Source organism: Schistocerca serialis, chromosome 8, assembly GCF_023864345.2.
Source record: "Schistocerca serialis cubense isolate TAMUIC-IGC-003099 chromosome 8, iqSchSeri2.2, whole genome shotgun sequence".
NCBI classification, from domain to species: domain Eukaryota; kingdom Metazoa; phylum Arthropoda; class Insecta; order Orthoptera; family Acrididae; genus Schistocerca; species Schistocerca serialis.
Window position 1 is genome coordinate 332,585,271 of NC_064645.1, and position 24,665 is coordinate 332,609,935.

Below are 24,665 nucleotides of genomic sequence, written 5' to 3' on the forward strand. Positions count from 1 at the left end.
TTGCCGTAACACTGGAGCTCCCTGTAACTGGTATGTATGCTTCAAGGTATCTCAAATTCAGGCAGCAGCCTGCAGACATCTGATTGGGGCCAAAAGCTGTATGTGAACTGTTGCCAGCTCCACCTGCATCAGCACACCGCATGTACACACCCTGCCATCCTAGTACTAATAACTTAAGAATTAAAGTACAAAAGCATTTATGTCACCAACAAAGACTGTGTCCTTACAAAGCAGTGATGAACAGTGGCTTGCCATTCGAAACAAACAAATGACAACTGTTCTACACACTACATTTACGTAAATGTGACACTACAGCTCTTAGATGCTGCCTTAAACAATTTCATTCAGTTAAATAAAATGTATTACTTCACGGAATGTGCGGAAGTGCTCAAAACCATTGCTGAAGCACCTCAGTTTTCAAATCTACACCATGGTATTCAAAAATGTGTTACAGACTACTGATCTGTTTGCAGTTTGTATTGGATGTATTTATTAAAATACTCACACTGGTAAGATATCTCACTCAGGTCTCTTCCAGAAGGCACATCAACATCTACTTTGTGACCAGTCTGATCTGGGTCAGTTGCCACGTGATGTGCTGCCTCTTGCAATGAATGGTCCCTATCCCAGGCAGAAGGGACTAGCATATCTTCAGAAGCTAATTTCTCTTTGTTTTGTGTGTCTTCACCTTCAAACTCTTTACTATGGGAAACTACATCTGCTTCTCTTTCTCCCTCAGTGACTGAAGAACCAAAACCATAACCAGTTATGCTATTAAATGTTGAACGCACCGATTCTGATAGCCCTGCAAAAAAACCTTCATCTTTTATGTCCTCTGCCTTAAATTGCTCTTCTGGCACCGAAGTTTCCTGAAACTGAGTATCTTGACTCTCAGGATTCAAAGTCGTCTCTGTATGATCATAGCTGACTGTCACTACTTCACTGTCCTCATCTTGCTGCAGATCATAGACAGGGTGAGATTCTGAGCCAATGCTTGTTTCTGTCACACTCAATTCATGTGAACTGGCTGTTACCTCTTCAACTAAAAAATCAGCATTATATGATTCAGCAGCCGTACCCAACTTTGCTATATCATCTCCTGACATATCTCCTCCTCCTCCTAGTTGTTCTTTTTCTTCTGATGAAATATTTTCTGCATCGTAACTGCCTGAATCGCCATTCTCCTGGGCAATTTCTGCAGCATCTGAATCAAACTCTCCAGCAATTTCTGTGACATTAACATCCTTTGAATTTTCAGTTCTATCATTTTCCAATAGTTCTGGGGAAATCTGAGATCTTATTTCTTCGGGCACTACTTCAGAACTAGCAAACACTTGAGGACTAGCATATTCATCACCTTCCATACTATTATCAACAGTTTCCTGTGAATATTTGGTTTCCACATCACTTCCCTCATCACTATATCTTGTATCTATTTCTTTTGCTGATTCTGCCGAGTCTTTTCTTAATACTTTACTTTCTACTTCAAGATTTTGTCCACTAATTTCTGAATCATTCATATTAAAGTTTAATGAACTACCCCCATCTGGCTCCTCTGAAGACAGATGGCCAAACATGGATGGTTGATCTGTTGTATCTTCCTGCAACAATATCTTCTGATGATCCGAAATGTCATGGGCTCCCTGTAGCTCTTCCTGAGTACTCCCTGCAACAACATGGAGATCAGTACCAGATGACGACACTTGTACTTCACGTTCCTTTCCATCCATTTCCTGGCCATCTGTCTTCTTTGGAGACAGGGGTGGTTGATCTGCAGTGTCGTTTGGCAGCAATACATTGTTCTCCAAAATGTCATGTGATCCCTGTGGCTCTTCTTGAGTACTCCCTGAAGCAGCATCATGATCAGCACCAGATGAAAACACTTGTGCTTCCTGTTCCTTTCTATCCATTTCAGAGCCACCTGAAATGTCTGAATGTACTTGCAAGTTATCAGCAGAACTTTTACTATAATTCATCTCCACTGCAAATTCAGTATCATTGTGTTGTGGGGTTTCTAGTACTGTTCCATTTAATGAATCAACATTTATTTCTTCACTGACAATCTCTATTTTATTCCCATCCTCATGTTTCTCAACTGTAACAGTGTCCTTAGCAGAAATAATGGGCTCACTTTCACCATCTTTGATATTTCTATCTGTTTCTTCTCTGCTTGTATCATCACCAGAATAATTATCTTCATTCAGTGCCTGTACTCTATCTGACATCTCATTTATGTCAGTAGATGCTGCATTCATTGTCACTTGCTCAGAATTTGCAGAATGGATAACACCAAGGAGACTCTGATCTTCTTTGTCTTCAGCACTCCCATCAGTTATCTCTCCACTTTTATCTTCAATTTCCTCACTGTCTTCAATGGCGTGAAGCTTCCTTTGAAAATGGGAAACAGTAGAATACTGCATGTAATGTGACTCTGTGACTGTGTGCGCAATAGACGCTGATGTGCCAGAAGTGAAAGAGTCCGTTTGGTTATCGGGTTCATCCAACACCGTTCCAGGTGAAACATCAAGAGCTGGTGTTGCATTGTGGTGCAATGTGATATTATCTTCCATATGCTCTGCTGAGTTTTCGTGTTTCCTGTACTGTATTGTACTGGAAATGTCCTGATCTTTAGTGTCCACTTCTAATTGTTGTGAATCTGTATCCTTAGTTTGTTTTAAGGTTTCTTGATGTGTTTGTGGCCCATTACTTTTGTTTACTAGTTGTGTTTCACCATCATCTCCAATAGGGATAACATGCGAGACATCCTTGGCCTTTACAAGAACCTTTGTTTCCCTGATTAAGCCCCTAGGAATATAGCCTCTTCTATTGTTAATCTGAAAGTAAAACAGAGATTCCATTAGTCTGGTTCTTTTTTTATTAGAAAAATATTAGATGTTTTCTGCAGATCTATAAAAACAGTTGCTTTAGACATGAAAATTACCTTCACATCCAATAACTGCTCTTTGTTTCCAGCTGCTCTTCCATAAACAACAACAGGTTGTCTTGCCTTAAATGATAAAATTTTTGGGTGGTCACTGCCATAATTCATCAAGGTGTAAGCTTCTGCTATTGGAGCTGAAAGAGAAGAAATGCAGGACGAAACCAGTTTAGTAACAAAAAATTCTGAGATGCTTTTTAAGCACGGCACTTCACTACTTTTAACTTGAACAAATCAGCTAAAATTTAGGACAAAGGTAAGTAAATGGATAAAGTCAAAAAGAACTTTTTTTTTTTTTTTTAATTCAGTCATCTTCATTCAATTAAAAAAATATATAAATATCATTTTTACTTTTCTTAATTTTAATTCAGTAATCGTCATTCCCCTCCCATGAACCACCGACATTACCGTTGGTGGGGAGGCTAGCGTGCCTCAGCGATACAGATAGTCGTACCTTAGGTGCAGCCACAATGGAGGGATCTCTGTTGAGGGGCCAGACAAACGAGTGGTTCCTGAAGAGAGGCAGCAGCCTTTTCAGTAGTTGCAGGGGCAACAGTCTGCATGACTGACTGATCTGCCTTGTAACATTAACCAAACCGGCATTGGTGTGCTGGTACTGCAAATGGCTGAAAGTAAGGGGAAACTATAGCCGTAATTTTTCCTGGGGCATGCAGCTTTACTGTACGGTTAAATGATGATGGCATCCTCTCGGGTAAAATATTCCAGAGGTGAAATAGTCCCCCATTCACATCTCTGGGTGGGGCTACTCAGGAGGATGTCCGTATCAAGATAAAGTAAACTGGCATTCTATGGGTCGGAGCGTGGGATGTCAGATCCTTTAATCGGGCAAGGAGGACAGAAAATTTAAAAAGGGGAAATGGATAGGTTAAAGTTAGATATAGTGGGAATTAGTTAAGTTCGGTGGCATGAGGAACAAGACTTCTGGTCACGTGAATACGTGGTTACAAATACAAAATCAAATCGGGGTAAGGCAGGAGTACGTTTAATAATGAATAAAAAAAATAAGAGCACGGGTAAGCTACTATGAGCAACATAGTGAATGCATTATTGTAGTCAAGACAGACATAAAGCCCAAGCCTACCCCAGTTGCACAAAGTTAATATGCCAACCATCTCCGCAGATGATAAAGATATTGAAGAAATTTATGATGAGATAAAAACTATTATTCAAGATATTATTTGGATAGCGAAGGGAGATGAAAATTTAATAGTCATGAAGGACTGGAATTCGAGAGTAGGAAAAGTAGTACGTGAATATGGAATGGGATAAGGAATGAAAGTGGATGCCACCTAGTAGAATTTTGCACAGAGCATAACTTAATCAAAGTTAACACTTGGTTTAAACATCATGAAAGAAGGTTGTATACGTGGAAGAGGCCTGGAGACAATGGAAGATTTCAGACAGATTGTATAATGGTAAGACAGAGATTTAGAAACCAGGTTTTAAATTTTAAGTCATTTCCTGGGGCAGATGTGCACTCTGACCACAATTTATTGGTTATGAACTGTAAATTAAAACTGAAGAAACTGCTAAAAGTTGGAAATTTAAGGAGATGGGACCTGGATAAACAGAAAGAAACAGAGGTTGTAGAGGGTTTCAGAGAGACCATTAAGGAATGATTGACAAGAACGGGGGAAAGAAATACAGAAGAAAAAGAATAAGTAGCTTTGAGAGATGAAACAGTGAAAGCAGCAGAGGTTCAAGTAGGTAAAAAGATAAAGGGTAGCAGAAATCCTTGGGTAACAGAAGAGATATTGAATTTAATTGATGGAAGGAGAAAATATAAAAATGCAGTAAATGAAGCACGCAGAAAACAATAGAAATGTCTCAAAAATGAAATCACCAGGTAGAGGCATATAAAACTAAGGGTGCGATGGATACTGCCTATGGGACAATTAAAGGGAACTCTGGAGAAAAGAGAACCACTTGTATGAATATCAAGAGCTCAGATTGAAAACTAGTTCTAAGCAAAGTAGGGAAGGCAGAAAAGTGGAAGAACTATACAGAGGGTCTATACAAGGGCGATGTTCTTGAGGGCAATATTATAGAAATGAAGAGAATGTAGTCAAAGATGAAATAGGAGATATGATACTGCGTGAAGGGTTTGACGGAACACTGAAAGACCTAAGTCAAAACAAGGCCCCAGGACTAGACAACATTCCATTAGAACTACTGACAGTCTTGGGAGAGCCAGGCCTAACAAAACTCTACCATTTAGTGAGCAAGATGTATGAGACAGGCGAAATACCCTCAGACTTCAAGAAGAATATAATAATCCCAATCCCAAAGAAAGCAGGTGTTGACAGATGTGAAAATTACCAAACCATCAGTTTAATAAGCCGCGGCTGCAAAATACTAACACGAATTCTTTACAGACGAGTGGAAAAACTTGTAGAAGCCGACATCGGGGAAGATCAGTTTGGATTCTGTAGAAATGTTGGAACACGTGAGGCAGTACTGACCATACGACTTACCTTAGAAAATAGATTAAGGAAAGGCAAACCTACATTTCTAGCATTTGTAGACTTAGAGAAAAGGTTTGACAATGTTGACTGGAATACTCTCTTTCAAATTCTGAAGGTGGCAGGGGTAAAATACAGGGAGCGAAAGGCTATTAACAATTTGTACAGAAACCAGATGGCAGTTATAAGAGTTGAGGGGCATGAAAGGGAAGCAGTGGTTGGGAAGGGAGTGAGACAGGGTTTTAGCCTATCCCCGATGTTATTCAATCTGTGTATTGAGCAAGCAGTAAAGGAAACAAAAGAAAAATTTGGAGAAGGAATTGAAATCCTGGGGGAAGAAATAAAAACTTTGAGGTTTGCTGACAATATTGTAATTCTGTCAGAGACAGCAAAGGACCTGGAAGAGCAGCTGAATGGAATGGACAGTGTCTTGAAAGGATGATATAAAATGAACATCGACAAAAGCAAAACAAGGATAATGGAATGTAGTCGAATTATATCAGGTGATGTCGAGGGAATTAGATTAGGAAATAAGACACTTATGTGGCGCTACAGAAGAATGCTGAAGATTAGATGGGTAGATCACATAAATAACGAGGAGGTACTGAATAGGTTTGGGGAGACGAGGAGTTTGTGGCACATCTTGACTAGAAGAAGGGATCGGTTGACACGAGACATTCTGAGGTGTCAAGACATCATCAATTTAGTACTGGAGGGAAGTACGGAGGGTAAAAATCATAGAGGGAGACCAAGGCATGAATACACTAAACGGATTCAGAAGGATGTAGGTTGCAGTAGTTACTCTGAGATGAAGAAGCTTGCACAGGATAGACTAGCCTGGACAGCTGCATCAAACCAGTGTCTGGAGTGAAGACCAGAATAACAACAATCTTCGTTCATTGTGCAGATACAACAGTTTAAATCGGAGCTAAACGCAGCACATAAGTGGATGTACAGAAATTGTTTAAGTTAATTGAATAAATAAAAAAGTGCAATCTTACAATGAAGTTGAATGATCAGTTTTAAAAATCTAGCTTCATTTGGAGTTTAGGTGCAAAAACACTTTTTTTAGCTTCTTTGTGTGTGCTTTTTTTATGTTTCAAGTTTGTGGGAATCGGTTCAAATTTTATAAGAAGGTAGACAAATACAAGTAATTAATGTCATCCTGTTGTTTTGTGAAAGTTTTGTGTGTTTGTTTTGTTTTGTTTTAGGGTGCACAATATAGCCAACACAGTTCAAAAGCCAATCAAAAAAACTCATACTCGATCATTTGCCAAGCTATGATGGTCTAATGTCAAAATGATGGTAGAAAAAGTGTTGGGAACCAGAACAAATAATGCCCCTGCCATAGAGGGGAAAAACACCCAACAACAATGGTGAATGTGTTTGGGGCAGAGTCAGAGATGTAAAAACATGGAAAATAGCTGTCTGGCTTATCTGCCAGCTTCAAAGAATTTTAAATTGAAACATCTTGGCATATTCATGTTTTTCTCCTTGTTAGTATTAGTATCCACATCATGTAACATTACACATTATGTCAAATAAAGTAACATGATACATGATGTCATATCGTATAATGTGAAACATGCCATCATGTCATCCAACATGGCATTTTTCATGTTGTGCAACATGACAAAACGAGTCATTAAAGTTTAGTATGCACCCTAACTCTGGAATACTTCCTATTATAGTCCCACCTCCAATTTCAAGACACTTCCTGCTGTAGATGCATCCTACTCTCTGCAGCACATAAATTTTTGTCCATTTGTTCCTGAACACCCCTCCCCATACATGTAACAGTAGGTGGGTTTGGGAGAGAAATGACCCCTTTGGGGAAAATATCCCCCCATCCCAAGCCAGAAATCAACCATCCCGGCACCCCCACCTCCCCTCCCACCCCTCCCCAGGAACAAATCCTAATCCAAAGGATTAGGGACTTTTGTCTATAAATTGCAAGATATGGGTGTGTCAACTCCTTGCAACTGACCGTGTTTACCATGCTCATTGGGCTGAGGAAGCAGGGTTAACTCATGATGGATTTCCTTTATTTCATTGTCAAGATGTTGCAGCATACTATACTTGTGACTGGGTGCAAAATTCCGAGGCCCCGACAGTCCTGAACAAAACTTCCACATGGGAAAATGGCAGTTTTGTGACACAAATTGGGGTGATCTGATGTCTCCATAGCCACAGTATAGCTGTATGATGCCTGATACAAACAAGTAATGCCTTAGTGAAATACACTACCACTGTCTATTGATGGCTAGACAGTGTCTTGGAAACATCCCTCCTTCAGTATAGCTGTTGTGAGTGAGAGGGTTGTTTTTTCTGAAAGTCATTCTCTTACGTTTCTATACTTGTGCTGAGATTATGAAGTGGTGGACTTGGTGAAGGAATATTTTCCATGATCCTTCTTTTGCACTTCTTACTGTTTCGTTGGACCGTTGCCCTCACCAACTGAAAGGCTGCAAATTTCTCTCTAACTGGTCAGCATATGATCCTTCACAGAGCTGCGAATTTCCTCATGATCCAGCAATTGTTAGCTGTTGAGCAACTCTCCTCACACCACCAGAGAATGTATGTAGCTGGACACTTCAGATACAGACCATTGAATGTATGTAGCCAGTTGGCCTCGCTGAAGAACCATTTTGGCAGCTTCCTTTTGGGCACTGTCCCACTTGTTAAATGTGTCCACATAAAAAAAAGAATTACAGGACTTTAAGCCATTGACAACTTTCAGCTTTTAACAATTCCTGTTACAATGTGTTAGATATTTTGTCCAATTTTACCCTCTATCTGTTACATTATGTAAAGCAGAGTGTAAATGCGTATGTCCAGGACCTCATCCCAAACCCCTGGATTGATTTCAACCAAATTTAGCAAAGAAACAGCAGGCCTTGAAAGTATTAGCACGGAGAAGTTTATAACCTGATGGAGGCAGATGAGATGGACAAAGAGAGGGAGGAGTGTGGATGGATAGGGCATGAGGGGGCTCAGGAGGGAATGAGAGCAGGAGAGGATAAGTGGAGAACAGACAGAGAGAAGGGGATGAGGATATGGAAAGGGAATTGGGGCAGGAAGTGACAGAGAGAGAGGTCAGGGAGTAGGAGATGGGACAGAAGAGATGGGGGCAGGAAATGGATATAAGGAAAGATGGGACCATGAGATGGACAGGGAGGAAGAGTGAATAGAAAGAGAGATGAGGGAGGAGGAGACGGAAAGGCAGAAAAGGATGGACAAATGGAGAGAGCGAGGGGGAGGAAGAGACATACAGGGAGGAGGAGGAGGGAGAAGGAAGGGGAGGGGGGAGGAGGAGCAGGAGGAGAATAATGACTCAGGGAGGAGAGGCGGCTATTATCAGAGAGAGGGCAGAAGAGACTGACAAAGGGAGGGGGAGGAGGAGATAAAGAAATGATGAGAGGAAGAGATGAAGAGGCAGACAGAGAAGGGAAGAAGAAAGAGAGTCAGGGACAGAGGAGTAGCACATGTGTGAAATATTTTTCTTCTGCCCCTGTCATAAGTTGCCATGCATGACAGGTATGCTGTTAGGTAATAGTATCGGCCTAACGACCTGCATTGCTGGGCAGCCTATATGTCAGGGGCATAAAGGAGATGTGGACATTATATGTGACACACACACACACACACACACACACACACACGGGTAAAGCAGTGTGAAAAAAGCTAGTTAAAAATAATATTAAATTTGAATGCAAGTTATAAAACCTTGAGTAGTACAGGTGGTGAGCAGGGCTGTGACTGGAAAGCAGCAAGTGCCCATTCCCTAAGACAGATCAATGTAGCCATCATACAGGGTGACAATTATTGAAATATAGAAATAAAATCAGCATAACTTCTGAAAGTTTTTCATTAGGATGTTCAAACTGCACAGTTGGCAGTGGGGCATGATGGGAATTAGTATGGTTTGGTTTGCGATGAAGCCCACTTTCATTTGGATGGGTTCATCAATAAACAAAATGGGTACATCTGGGGGACTGAGAACCCGCATTTTGCGATCGAAAAGCCCTTCACCCTAAATGAGTGACTGTGTGGTGTGAACTGTACAGTCACGGAATAATTGGTGTAATATTCCTTGATGGCATAGTGACTAACAACTGGTACATGAAGGTTTTGGAAGATGATGTCATCCCAATTATCCAAAGTGACCATGATTTCAACAAGATGTGGTTCATGCAGGATGGAGCTTGACCGCATCAATGCAGGAGAATGTTTGAGGGCCTAGAGGAGAAATTTGGGGACTGCATTCTGGCTCTGGGGCACCCAGAGGCCACTGGCATGGCTACTACATTGTCCAGATCTGAACACATGCAACTCCTTTGTGTGGGGCTTTACTAAAGACAAGACCCCAAAACCATTGCTGAGCTGAAAACAGCTATTCAGGAGGTCACTGACAGCATCGATGTTCTCACACTTCAGTGGGCCATGCAATATTTCTATATTAATCTGCACCACATCATTGCTAATGGCGGCAGGCACATCGAACATGTCATAATCAAAATCTGAATATCTGTAGAGACATTTACAAGGTGAATAAAGTGTGTGTACACCATAGTTTGTAACTAATTTAGGTTTTTTTTTTTTCATATAGTTCAACAATTGTCACCGTGTATGTTGCAGCAGATGCTACATTACACAATGAAGAGGTATGTGGAACAGTGGTCCATGTAGTGTAACGAGACATTAAAACATACATGCAGTTTGAACCCCCGAATATTATGTCTCAATAATAAATACTAAATAAATTATGCAACAACCACAAACATGAACCAAAATATAAATCTATATAGGGCCTAAACTGTTTTGTTAATTACGTTTTACTGTTGTATTAAGTTGGAGCACCTAATATCACAGAAAAAAATTATCTGTGAATAAATAAACTACCAATTTACTTATTAACAAACATAAAAAATGGGATTACATGAAAGATGAAGTATTTACCCCATTCCCCAGAATGGGGTTCTGTACAGCAACATGAAGACCTTTAATGCCTTCCCATCCATCATAAATTAGAGATATGGTTAGAAACATACCCAAGTTTGAAAAAGAACTGAGGCAATTACTTCTAGATGGAATTTAGTACACTATAGATGAATTTGTTAGTAACAATGCATAATATCATTCCTAGTCAGTATACCGGAACAGCATAAATTAAACTCAAATTTATGTGTATCTATATGGTAGCTCATATGTTAAACTACTCATAAGTTTCTGTTACTCGTATTATTAATGTCTTTCATATAATAAATTCAATGTGATTATAAGCTAAACAATAATTTGTAAAACTTGACTCATTATATATCCTGTGTAATGTTCACATGTCACTCTATGGAACTCGAAATAAAATATATGAAAGTGAGTAATGACACAGGAACCAATCAATACCTATGCTCACTGGTGTTCAAAACTCAATCAAGTGGAAAAATAATGACAATGTGAAATAGTGAAGGAAAGTGTCAAAGTTAGGAAAACACAGTAATCACCTGTATCAAATACCATTAGGTAGGAATGCTCCCAAGTAAACTTAAATAAAGTATTCCCTGATACCACAAAAATAACCAGCTGGAATTTCAATTTACAAGCAATTGATAGGTATAGCAAAAAGAAGAGTGGAAGCCTGATTTTAATTTTCTCTATTTTGTGGAAGAAGAATCCAATACAGACCCTACTTTCATTAATAAAATGCATATTGTGTTCAAATCGAATTTTTTAAGAAAACAGCCTTAGGACCTTAAATGCCTCTTAGTTTGTAGTGCTCAGACATTGGAGATTACTAGAGCAATGTATCACTATACATTAGGAGTATACTGCAGTTGATACGCCAGTAAGTCTGAAGTTACTCTACTCTCTGAAGAAATTTATTATAACAATATAATCCAAGTTTAGAACACGAGTTACATTCATAGTAGCAGAAGAGGAAATTATATTTGCTATCCTCAGCTATTCTAATTAGTAGACACAAAAATATTTAATGATACCTCAAGAAGATAACTAGTCAAAAAAGATCACGAGATGGAAGATTTAATGGTCCATTCAAGACAAGGTCAATAAAGATGGGGTCCATAATGCACAACAAATATATTTTTAAAGTAATTTTAAGTTATTCTGTAATAACTCCGACTATGAAATAAATGATTTATAAGATAAACAGCAAGAACCAAACGTAAATATTAAAGCAGCGTGTGTAACTGGTGAATGACTGATGTCACGTATGTATATTATCTAAAATTTAAGTAAACAATATTTCTTGTTCACTAATAGCAGTCGAGAAATCTTTCACATTAAGTCCACCAGCAGGTGAAAATATTTTCATGTGATTGTACGATGTAAAGGTACACAGTACAAAACTTCTACAATGAAATCTACGTGTAAGTGAAAAATGTCCTCAGATATATTTTTGCAGATCCACGAACAACCGCAAAACAGTAAACTATTTTCATCCCTTATTAGTATCTTGCTGCAAGCGTACAACCGGTAGTAAATGTTTAATAGCATTGGATTACAGTAGGCAGTTCACTATCGCCATCCTGTGAGGCCAGCAAACCATGACGCTGGTATTACTTATGCAAATGCTAACTGTTAACTAATATTTTCAAATCCGCTACGGTTAAAACAATGTTATGAGTCGGAAGCTTCGTAAAAAATATAAACAAATAAGAAGGTTTCACTTACTTTCACATAGCGCATCCGCACATAGCTTGCTGTCTGGCATACGTCTTCCATATATTACTAATATAAACGTGAAAAAAGAATAAAATATAAACAAATAACCCACTCTCATTTTTTTGTAAATTTCTCAGATACCCTTCGACCACAGATACTTGTATTGTCGAAAATTAGACCACATCACCATTAACACCGATTTGACAAAGATTTTCGTGACAGATGACGTACACAACACAGATGTCATCCTCTTCGTTCAGACGGCAGATTAAATAATCATCACAGAAACCAATTAATCCATTGTACCTACACTTTTACGGAATGCGACATTTTTAGTTTTACACATCATATCCGAAATTTCCACATAAAATTAGCTTTACAAATACTAGCATTTTATAAGCAGTGACAACGTAGATGCTTTGCAAGCTTGCATTTAAAAATATCTCTGTTGTTTACGTTGCCAAGGTAACGCCGTGCGACAAGTACAACTGACAGCCTGACATCGACAATACGCAACATTCATGGAACATATGTTGTAGTTGCTGATTCCTAGTCGTATGCTTGCATAAATGTACAGCCATAAATTGATGTCCCTGTTTCTATACAATAAAACTGATGTCTTGGTGACATCTTTGTAGCTGTACCGTTTATCATATATTTAGGAAGTTCTGTCATTTATGCATCAGTTCTTTTGCTGTTCCTATTAGTGTTGAATAGGTTTCATTTCTTTAGAATTACATAAAACTATGTTCTACTGTAGTATTTTTATTTTTAGACAAGAAACAATGTTCGCACACTCGCGGCATGTGAATGGTTCAAACGTACATCGGTAATTATATTACAGCCCCTAAATCTGCGATATTTTGTTCGTAGTGCACTTAAGGACCGTCCGGCGATAATCAGTTGAAGACAAAATACATAAAAGCAATGGCATTAACAAAGCCCCTTCGTGAAAACACCCTCTAACAAAATTCTTCAGATTTAATTAATATTTTAATTGCAATATGAATTGCTACAATGACACAGTGGTTTCATCGCAGTCGAATGAGAAAGATGGCCAGGACGCTTTAGATTAATGATGGTTGTAATATGGCTGGGCAGAAGCTGTTAACTTGTTAATAAATTTTACACAACTTAGTTAGGGTCTCTTAACAATTGAAGAAGATAAGTGACAGTATACTATTACGGAGTACTAGGTTTGAAATTAAAGTTCTGGTACTGTTACCTTCGGGAGGCGTTTAATTTAAACATCGTGAAACATTATTTTGGCGCCTTTTTCTCCTCAGAGTTACCGGCACAGCATATTGGCGCGAACTGTCACAAATCAAACAATGCTCTTACGATTAAAATCGTCATGTTCATGATGTACCTAGAAACACTTGTGTAATAAATCGCGACCTTCAGCAGACAAGTGCTCCATACGCACCTTTTTTTTTCGACAAAGCAATAGTATATACTAGTACTAAAAGACGTCTACTTTATTCAGTAGTAACGCAGATGAATCGTCGTTGTTGTTGTTGTTATTGTTTTCATAGCGTTTAAGCGAAGTGTCAGTAAACTAACAATTCTTTAGGTTGGCAAAACAAGAAGAGTCCAAGTGTCACTTGTGAATTGTGAAACTTGGATCAGTGGAAACTAGGACTGCCTTTACATGTCCTCCAAATAGTTGTCCCCTAGCTTGGAACGCGTTAGTTCCCATGACAACGTAAACATCAAACAAATACGTCAAAACATTCGGGAATGAGTCTGTGCAAACGGGCAATGTCAAATACAAAGATAGAAGTGTATCTGAAAAGTAAAATTGAAACTGTTGCCCGTATCAGATATTCTGCGTCAAAGACTATGACTCGCGACGCAAATTTCGCAATATCTTGTTTATAATCGCATGCCATATTTGCTCCTCATAAAAAGTATGAGTGAAGTAGACGCACACATAACACGCCTGTATCAAATTGAAAAACGGCTGGGCCAGGGGGTGAGTCATATTCATACTATCACATTTTGAATATGTTACTACTGCTGCCTGTCGTGATACCGGTACTCGCTCTTCTATTTTAGGCCTACGGGATTGTCTGGAAGGCACTGGATAAGAAAACGAAGAAAACAGTTGCAGTGAAAAAGATATATGATGCCTTTCGGAATAAGACTGATGCACAGCGAACATTCAGGGAGATTATGTTCCTTCAAGAATTTGGTGAACACCCAAACGTCATAAAACTACTTGGTATTCATAAAGCCAGGAACAACAGAGATATATACCTCGTATTTGAGTATATGGGTAAGTGGAATTAATGCTATGGTCGATTTTATCAATGAATTATTTTAATGATTGTGGTAATAATAATAATGATGATGGTGATGGTGATTGATTTTGTGGCGCACTCAACTGCGCGGTCATGAACACCCATACAAAGTCCCAATGGTTTTCACAGTTCAGTGTTTTACACAGTCCAATGTGTTACACAGTCCAATCTAGCCACTGCCGTGAATGATGATGATGAAATGATGAGGACAACACAAACAGCCAGTCCCCAGGTAGAGAAAATCCCCTATCTTGCTGGGAATCGAACGCAGGACCCCGTGATCCTTTAATGATGGAAATCATCAGAAGAGTCAATTATAAAATACGATTTTATACACAAGGAGTCTCTGATATACAAGACAGATCGTAACATACTGCATATAACAAAAACATAAAGATTTCATTTAAATGCATTTGAGTACATTACTAATTTTTCAGCTCAACAGATTAAAATATAGTCAGCAGGCTTAGCTTAAAGTTATTTGTTAACTCTCCTGTAATAGATTACTTTATTACTATATCTTCGTTGTTTACCAGCCATGGCTGGACAGAAGCGTCCGATCCAACGCGTCGGCTTTGACCTGTGACGTAAGGGTGTTGTCGTGTGTGACGTCATGACGGCGCGGAGTTTAGTTTGAGTGTGGCTGTCTCCAGTTCTGTTTTATCTTATTTTATTTACTTTTCTGATCTGTTCGTTCTATCTCGTGAGATTTTTTTAAATTTAAAAACATTTATTACTTATTTTAATTATGTTTCCTCGAATTTCTGTTTTAGTTTATTATATTTATCTTTCTGATCTGTTCGTTCTATCCCGTGAGATTTTTTTTTTTAAAAAGACAAAAAACACTAATCAGCTACTGAGGCATCTTTATCTTCTATGGGTTGCAGGGGTTACGACCCCTGGGGAGGTGGGTGGGTACTCATGCATGGCTGTCTCCAGTTACACGTTGTAGCTACGCAAGGCGTCTTAATTTGTTTATATTTAGTTTGCCCCCCACCCAAAACACCCCATTTCCCGCGCTTGTCCCGTTAGTGTCATTAGGCTTCTTGTGGAAAGTGTGTGTGTGTTTGTTTTTGTTTCCGCCATATTTGTGACGTCATGGGTCAAAGCAGACGGGTGGGATCGGACGCTTCCGTATTTCTTAAAATGTTTATCAACTAACATTTATACAACACCATGTACAAAATTTATATTACAAATAAAAGAAAATATTTATGCAGTGCACAAAAACACATAGAACATAGAGAAAATGAAATATAACTAAACAGGAAAGTAAAACTTCATAGCAGCAAATGAAAATACCATAGAGCAAAATGTTTACAAAACCATGTAGATCACACACACAAAGTTTCGTTTTGGCAAAATATGTACTTTAAGTAAAACACAAAATTAAATGTGCAGTTAACTGAGAACATAAAAAGAAGATTAAATTTAGGCAAAATTATTTATAAAACATAACAATATTTATTATTTTGTCCATTCACTAGAACCACTATTGAAAAACTCTGCCAAGGAATATAGTGGATGTTGTTTCAAGTCCTGAGCAATTTTTTCCGCATTAATTCAGGTGGCAGGGATTTCACTTGTGGAGGCAGTTGATTGTACATTTTTAGGGCGACTGTTGGAAAGCTGTCTTGTGAGCTTGATAGGTGACACCTTGGCACTTCAATGTTCCTCTTACAGCGAGTGTCATGATTATGTATTTCTTGTCTTATGCTAAAATTCCTTTGATTTTCTTTTATATAAATGAGGCAGAAAAACATATACTGGCTAAAAACATTGCACCAGCTGCAATCCAGGCCCACTGTGTAAGCTGTTCTCAAACTGGGATGTGTTGGTTGATGTTCATAATCACCCTGACCATGGTCAAATGATTGGAGGCTGATGTAAACCGGTTTGTTGTAAGAGCTACAGAGAGCTGTACCTGTGGTATTGGTACCAAAGGTATTTCAAGTACTGTCCTGTTCCGTGGATACCGTCTCCTCTAATGGAAGTACGGGATCTGACATTACTCATCCACTTGACTGTGAGTGTGTGTCATTGATTGATCTAGACATTCTGTACTGGACGGATGGGGACCAAGGAGGACTCAGGATGTTGTTCTGATCCCTCTAACCTACAAATCTGAGGTGCTCTCTCTCACTGAAACTGAAACTGATCTAGTGGGATTCATTTTGCATGTTTTGGGGACACCTGTTTTGTCCGGTGTCAAGAGGAGACAAACGCAAAAGGGTAAGGGTCTATTAATTGTTGACAGTTGAAATGTACGGCAAGTGATGGAACCTGTTAGGGAAATGGTACCAAGGGACAGGAAAGGACACCATGTGCACTCAGTGTGTATGCCTGAGGTTCTCATTCAACATGTTGAAGAGGCTGTTTCAGCAACCACTGAGGAAACAGGGTGCAACCAACTGCAGATTGTGGCACACATTGGAACAAACAGTGCCAGTTGGGCCTCATTCAGTGTGCTGAACAGGCTACTCTGGCAGCCACGGAACGAACACGGTGCAGCCAGCTGCAGATACTGGCGCATATTGGAACAAACGGTGCTAGTTGTCTGGGCTCTGAGCTCATACTTGGGCCATTCCAGTGACTTACAAAGAAGCTTGTTATTCAGGTAGATGACTGTGTGTGGGGGTGCACATAGCAGTTTTTTTAGATTAGACAACTCTGCATTCAGGCCAGATAACAGTAGCTGTAGTGTAAATGTAAGATCCAAAAGAATGCCCTGCTCCCCCATAGGCAAGAGTATTAAAATCCTAGTAATTAAATGCTGAAGCATTCACAAAAAAATACCAGTGTTTGAAACAGTCCTGAAAAGCAGAGAAGCTCATGTAATACTAGGTAAAGAAAGCTGGTTGATGCATGAAATTGATAGCTATGAGATTTTTGGGGAAAATTTAAGTTTAGATCAAAGGGATAGCAAATGAAAAATGGCCATGGTGTATTTGACACAGTAGACAAGAAACTCAAATCCACTGAGAGAGAAATTGAAGCTGCATGTGAGATTGTTTATGCATATCACAGTACCAGACTCATCTTGAATTGAACTGAATTGAATTTTATTTGCTCATGTAGGATTACGTGGTGTATAGTGAATGTACAGGTAATAAAACACACACAAAAAATGAAAAAAACATTCATTATCACATACTTCCTAACATTTTTCTGACATTTTAATGTCAATTATTGTAAGTAACCAATTGTACAAATTGTGTGTGTTAAATACTCTTTAACATTGTAAAATTCCTTTTCTACCAGATAGTCTTTGAGGTTCTTTGAAAACTTAGTGTCATGTACATGGTCATGCAGTTTTTTGGCAGACTTCTTAGTAATTTTATACCTGAGTACTGGGGTCATTTTTCAACCATTGTCAATCGGGGGGAGGATGCTTGTCTTGGTATGATCCTAATTGCTTTTTTTTGTTTTTGTGTGTGTAATGCAAACACCGTTAATTTGTTTCTTGAATGTTGGAGTTTCCCCATTACAGGTATAGATCAAAGAGTACATGGTATGCTGTGCATGGAAGCTGTTTGTCTCCATACTGTGATAGCTGCCTCATTATGAATATGATGGAGCTGAGTTTTTTACAGACAGAATTAACATGTTGCTTCCATTTCAGCTCATTATCCATAGTAATACGTAAGAATCCTGTGGATTCTTCTCCTTCTCCGGCCGAGGTGGCTGAGCAGTTCTAGGCGCTACAGTCTGGAACCGCGAGACTGCTACGGCCGCAGGTTTGAATTCTGCCTCGGGCATGAATGTGTGTGATGTCCTTAGGTTAGTTAGGTATAAGTAGTTCTAAGATCTAGGGGACTGATGACCTCAGATGTCAAGTCCCATAGTGCTCAGAGCTATTTTCTTATTCTTCCAGTCTCATTTCATCCATCTCTAAACCCATGTGTACAGCTTTCTCTTTATTTCTGTGTGACCCTGGTAGTTGAATGGTCCGCATGATGGATTGTCAATCCTCTGGGCCTGGGTTTGATTCCCAGCTGTGTCTTGGAATTTTTTCCATCCGGGGATTGGATGTTGTGCTGTCCTCATCATCATCCTACCATCCTCATCGAGTGCAGGTCTCTGAAGTGGCGTGAAATTGAAAGATCGGCACCCGGCGAATGGCCTGCCTGACGGGGGGCCCTAGCCATACGGTTAAATAAATCTTTATTTCTGGACACTGCATACATAACCTTTCTTAGGTTTTTAGTATTTGCGTAATGAACACTATGTTCACAATGTGCAATGACTGTCAGTGTTACCGATGCACATACACAATATTTATTTATACACATTATATGGACAGGTACAACTTAACACTTGGTGTCTCAGAACACACTACCCAAGGTCCAGAGATACTGTTTTTGCAGCGATATTCTTGGGGATGGAAGTTCATAGAGCTTGTGCTCCCACAGATTTATAAGAAGTCCATTTTACAGGAGCCACTGTCTTGATACGATCCTAATTGCAGATATGTATGCTCTTCTTCCAAGCTATAACATATTTTTTCAAAGTCTCTTCGGGTTTGCTGCCGGATCCTAAAATCAACTTGACTCGATATTTCGGCGATCCAGCAGGTCACCATCTTCAGGAAAATGCTGCTTCTGCTGAAAAGTCCCGCTCAGCAGTGCCATATACCCCGCCCCCCCCCCCTCCCTTCCATGAACCATGGACCTTGCCTTTGGTGGGGAGGCTTGCGTGCCTCATTGATACAGATAGTCATACCTTAGATGCAGCCACAATGGAGGGGTATCTGTTGAGAGGCCAGACAAATGTGTGGTTCCTGAAGAGGGGCAACAGCCTTTTCAGTAGTTGCAGGGGCAACAGTCTGCATGATTGACTGATCTGCCTTGTAACATTAACCAAACCGGCCTTGGTGTGCTGGTACTGCAAATGGCTGAAAGCAAGGGGAAACTATAGCTGTAATTTTTCCCGGGGCATGCAGCTTTACTGTACGGTTAAATGATGATGGCGTCCTCTTGGGTAAAATATTCCGGAGATAAAATAGTCCCCCATTCACATCTCTGGGTGGGGCTACTCAGGAGGATGTCTGTATCAGGAGAAAGTAAACTGGCATTCTATGGATCGGAGCGTGGAATGTCAGACTCCTTAATCGGACAAGGAGGATAGAAAATTTAAAAAGGGGAAATGGATAGATTAAAGTTAGATATAGTGGGAATTAGTGAAGTTCGGTGGCAGGAGGAACAAGACTTTTGGTCAGGTGAATACAGGGTTATAAATACAAAATCAAATAGGGGTAATGCAGGAGTAGGTTTAGTAATGAATAAAAAAATAGGAGTGCGGGTAAGCTACTACAAGCAGCATAGTGAACGCATTATTGTGGCCAAGATAGACACGAACCCCATGCCTACTACAGTAGTACAAGTTTATATGCCAACTAGCTCTGCAGATGATGAAGAAATTGAAGAAATGTATGATGAAATAAAAGAAATTATTCAAGTAGTGAAAAGAGACGAAAATTTAATAGACATGGGTGACTGGAATTCGGTAGTAGGAAAAGGGAAAGAAGGAAACGCAGTAGGTGACTATGGATTGGGGGTAAGAAATGAAAGAGGAAGCGGCCTGGTAGAATTTTGCACAGAGCACAACTTAATCATAGCTAACACTTGGTTCAAGAATCATAAAAGAAGGTTGTATACATGGAAGAAGCCTGGAGATACTGTCGGGTTTCAGATACATTATATAATGGTAAGACAGAGATTTAGGAACCAGGTTTTAAATTGTAAGACATTTCCAGGGGCAGATGTGGACTCTGACCACAATCTAGTAGTTATGGACTGTAGATTAAAACTGAAGAAACTGCAAAAAGGTGGGAATTTAAGGAGATGGGACCTGGATAAACTGACTGAACCAGAGGTTGTACAGAGTTTCAGGGAGAGCTTTAGGGAACAATTGACAGGAATGGGGAAAAGAAATACAGTAGAAGAAGAATGGGTAGCTTTGAGGGATGAAGTAGTAAAGGCATCAGAGGATCAAGTAGGTAAAAAGATGAGGGCTAGTAGAAATCCTTGGGTAACAGAAGAAATATTGAATTTAATTGATAAAAGGAGAAAATATAAAAATGCAATAAATGAAGCAGGCAAAAAAAAATTACAAATGTCTCAAAAATGAGATCGACAGGAAGTGCAAAATGGCTAAGCAGACATGGCTAGAGGACACATGTAAGGATGTAGAGGTTGATCTCACTAGGGGTAAGATAGATACTGCCTACACTAAAATTAAAGAGACCTTTGGAGAAAAGAGAACCACTTGTATGAATATCAAGAGCTCAGATGGAATCCCAGTTCTAAGCAAAGAAGGGAAAGCAGAAAGGTAGAAGTAGTATATAGAGGGTCTATACAAGGGCGATGTACTTGAGGACAATATTATGAAAATGGAAAAGGATGTAGATGAAATGGGAGATATGATACTGCGTGAAGAGTTTGACAGAACACTGAAAGACCTGAGTCGAAACAAGGCCCCGGGAATAGACAACATTCCATTAGAACTACTGACGGCCTTGGGAGAGCCAGTCCTGACAAAACTCTACCATCTGGTGAGCAAGATGTATGAGACAGGCGAAATACCCTCAGACTTCAAGAAGAATATAATAATTCCAATCCCAAAGAAAGCAGGTGTTGACAGATGTGAAAATTACCGAACTATCATTTTAATAAGTCACAGCTGCAAAATACTCACGCGAATTCTTTACAGACGAATGGAAAAAGTGGTAGTAGCCAACCTCGGGGAAGATCAGTTTGGATTCCATAGAAATGTTGGAACACGTGAGGCAATACTGACCTTATCATTTATCTTAGAAGAAAGATTAAGGAAAAGCAAACCTACGTTTCTAGCATTTGTAGACTTAGAGAAAGCTTTTGTCAGTGTTGACTGGAATACCCTCTTTCAAATTCTGGAGGTGGCAGGGGTAAAATACAGGGAGTGAAAGGCTATTTACAATTTGTACAGAAAGCAGATGGCAGTTATAAGAGTCGGGGGACGTGAAAGGGAAGCAGTGGTTGGGAAGGGAGAGAGACAGGGTTGTAGCCTCTCCCTGATGCTATTCAATCTGTGTATTGAGCAAGCAAGAAAGGAAACAAAAGAAAAGTTCGGAGTAGGTATTAAAATCCATGGAGAAGAAATAAAAACTTTGAGGTTCGCTGATGACATCGTAATTCTGTCAGAGACAGCAAGGGACTTGGAAGAGCAGTTGAACGGAATGGACAGTGTCTTGAAAGGAGGATATAAGATTAACATCAACAAAAGCAAAATGAGGGTAATGGAATGTAGTCGAATTAAGTCAGGTGATGCTGAGGGAATTAGATTAGGAAATGAGACACTTAAAGTAGTAAAGGAGTTTTGCTCTTTGGGGAGCAAAATAACTGATGATGGTCGAAGTAGAGAAGATATAAAAATGTAGACTGGCAATGGCAAGGAAAGTGTTTCTGAAGGAGAGAAATTTGTTAACATCAAGTATAGATTTAAGTGTCAGGAAGTCGTTTCTGAAGGTATTTGTTTTGAGTGTAGCCATGTATGGAAGTGAAACATGGATGATAAATAGTTTAGACAAGAAGAGAATAGAAGCTTTCGAAATGTGGTGCTACAGACGAATGCTGAAGATTAGATGGGTAGATCATATATTGAATAGGATTGCGGAGAAGAGAAGTTTGTGGCACAACTTGACTAGAAGAAGGGATCGGTTGGTAGGACATGTTCTGAGGCATCAAGGGATCACGAATTTAGTATTGGAGGGCAGTGTGGAGGGTAAAAACCGTAGAGGGAGACCAGGAGATGAATACACTAAGCAGATTCTGAAGGATGTAGGTTGCAGTAGGTACTGGGAGATGAAGAAGCTTGCACAGGATAGAGTAGCATGGAGAGCTGCATCAAACTAGTCTCTGGACTGAAGACGACAACAACAACAACAACAGTGCCATATCTGAATGAGGAACTTGAAACCTTTAGCACAGGGACAGGAGCATGTCGAGAAACTATGGCTCAAGTTTAAAAGAACAGTTGACCCTGCACTGGACAGATATGTACCCAGCAAAACAGTTGATAATGGGAGGGACCCTCCATGGTATACAGTCACTGTAAAGAAACTTCTAATGAAACAGAGACTATTGCATAATAGGTGTTACAGCATAATGCTATAGACAGAGAGATGCTGAATGAAACACATTTGGCTATCAAGAGAGGAATGTGTGAAGCTTTCAGTGACTACCGTATCAGAGTATTGTCAAATGACCTTTCACAAAACACAAAGAAATTCTGGTTGTATGCAAAGGTTATTAATGGGACCAGAGTTAGTGTCCAGTGACCCGCGAATGAGGCAGGCACTGAAATTGAGGGCAGCAGAGCAAAAGCTAACATGCTTAACTCCATTTTCAAATGTTCCTTCACAAAGGAATAGCCAGGAGCATTGCCCCAATTTAATCCTTGTACCACTGAAAAGACGATTGATATAAGTATTAGTGTCAGTAGTGGTGACAACAGCTGAAATAGTTAAAACTGAACAAGCTCCAGGGCCCAATTGAATCCATATCAGATTCTATACTGAATTTGTAGCTGAGTTAGCCCCTCTTCTAACTATAATCCATCATAGAGCCCTTGGTAAAAAAAAAGTGTGTCTAGTAGTTGGAAGAAAGCACAGGTCACACCCATCTACAAAAAGGGTGGTAGAAGTCATCCACAAAACTGCTGCCCAATATTCTTGATGTTGATGTTTTAAATCCTGGAACATATTTTGAGCCCAAACATAATGAAGAATTTCAAACAGAATTACCTCCTCCATACCGACCAGCATGGATTCCAAAAACATCAATCATGCAAAACATATCTCACACTTTTCTCATGTGACATAATGAAAGCTTTGGATCAAGACAGTCAGGTAGATACAGTATTCCTCGATTTCTGAAAAACATTTGACTCTGTACCAATTTTAAACTCTTGGGACTGAGGGTAGATTGAAGGCTTTCATGGGTATATCATATTCAAGATCTTGTGCAGAAAGTGAATGCTGCTATCTTCACTATAAGAATGATATCCACTTTCTCTGACACTGAAACATGAATGTTATTTCACTTTGCTTACTTTAACTCTGTTATCTTGTATGTTTTATATTATACTACATTCATCTTCCTGCGTGCCCTTGATGCTTTGTTGATAGGTGTTCCTGGTACAGCCTACAGTCGACGTGAGGGTGTACACCATCCTGTTACGTACAACACTTGATATAACCTGCTAACATAATTTTCCCTGATGTGTACAGAATGCTCACTGAGACACTTGCATGTACCATTGTCTTTATAATTTTTAAAATCTATTAACCTATGTTTTCTATCCTGATTAGGAGGCCTCATTAGCCATGAGGCCATTCTCTAGGTTTGCTTTGCTGTGCCTCCAGGGACTTGTGTATGTGTACTATTCAGTTTCTAATATGTATACCACTGAGGTCTGTACCTTGCTAATCTAAAATCATAATAACTCTTAGCACATCTAGCACAGTTAGGCATAAAGATGTGGTCTCTATAGCTGTCCCTAAAGTGGCATACAAGTTGTGCTAGATTTGGCTTATAGAACCCTATATCGGTTCGCATAATAGTCACACAACTAGCCATTATCTTGAATAACATTATCATTGTTACTAATACTAAAATTAAAATTAAAGCCAACAAATATACAAGGGCCATCAAGGATAGAGGTGGGTGCAACTCCTTTCAGTTTATTCTTTGCAACACATACTCTAGTGCCACTCTTCACTTCAGTGTTCAGAGTACTCTTGAGTACAGCAGTGCGATGACATGCCTGTCAATGATGCACATAGCATGGCATAGCTCAGCAGCTCTTTTCAACACAGTTGCCTGTGCAGCAGCCCAAGACAGACTGTCAGTGTGACTGAATATAACAGAGTCATAAGAAACTGCAACATTCATCCATTGAACAATAGATGGAAAAAAAACTGTGCTCTGATAACACTGCATTAAGCATGATACTGAAAGATGTATACCATTCAGCAGGTTTCATTTTCAGTACTCTTCCAACCGAACTGAAAATATTGAGTGATGAACCCCAAGGGTTCAGCTAAAAGTTGAAAGGTTTCCATATGTCAGACTCCTCCTATTCTGTAAAGGACATCTGCACAATAGCTAAGAACTTTTCTCCGTAACCTGTTATTTATTTTTATACTCTCTGTTTTTTATTTTTAATTCTTTGTTTTTGAATTTTGTAATCAGAATTCAGTAAACTATGTAGTGACTCATT

General features: G+C 39.4%; 2 protein-coding genes across 4 annotated transcripts in view; one reads left to right on the forward strand and one right to left on the reverse strand.

Annotated features, from left to right (window-relative positions):
* LOC126416810 (transport and Golgi organization protein 1) overlaps positions 1–12,296 on the reverse strand; it is a 168,097-nt gene extending 155,801 nt beyond the window's left edge. For all 3 annotated transcript variants that reach the window (XR_007575531.1, XM_050084692.1, XM_050084691.1), the window contains exons 1-3: positions 12,112–12,296; positions 2,942–3,075; positions 506–2,834 (exon numbers count right to left, since the gene is read on the reverse strand). Coding sequence is in view for 2 of the 3 variants with exons in the window: in XM_050084692.1 (XP_049940649.1) it covers positions 506–2,834; positions 2,942–3,075; positions 12,112–12,220 (2,572 nt within the window). In the remaining variant the exon portion in view is untranslated. The remainder of the gene's footprint in view (positions 1–505; positions 2,835–2,941; positions 3,076–12,111) is intronic.
* Positions 12,297–13,114: 818 nt separating this feature from the next.
* LOC126416656 (mitogen-activated protein kinase 15) overlaps positions 13,115–24,665 on the forward strand; it is a 198,290-nt gene continuing 186,739 nt past the window's right edge. Inside the window, exons 1-2 of the mRNA XM_050084455.1 lie at positions 13,115–14,077; positions 14,161–14,380. Of these exons, the coding sequence (XP_049940412.1) occupies positions 13,988–14,077; positions 14,161–14,380 (310 nt within the window). The 5' untranslated portion in view covers positions 13,115–13,987. The remainder of the gene's footprint in view (positions 14,078–14,160; positions 14,381–24,665) is intronic.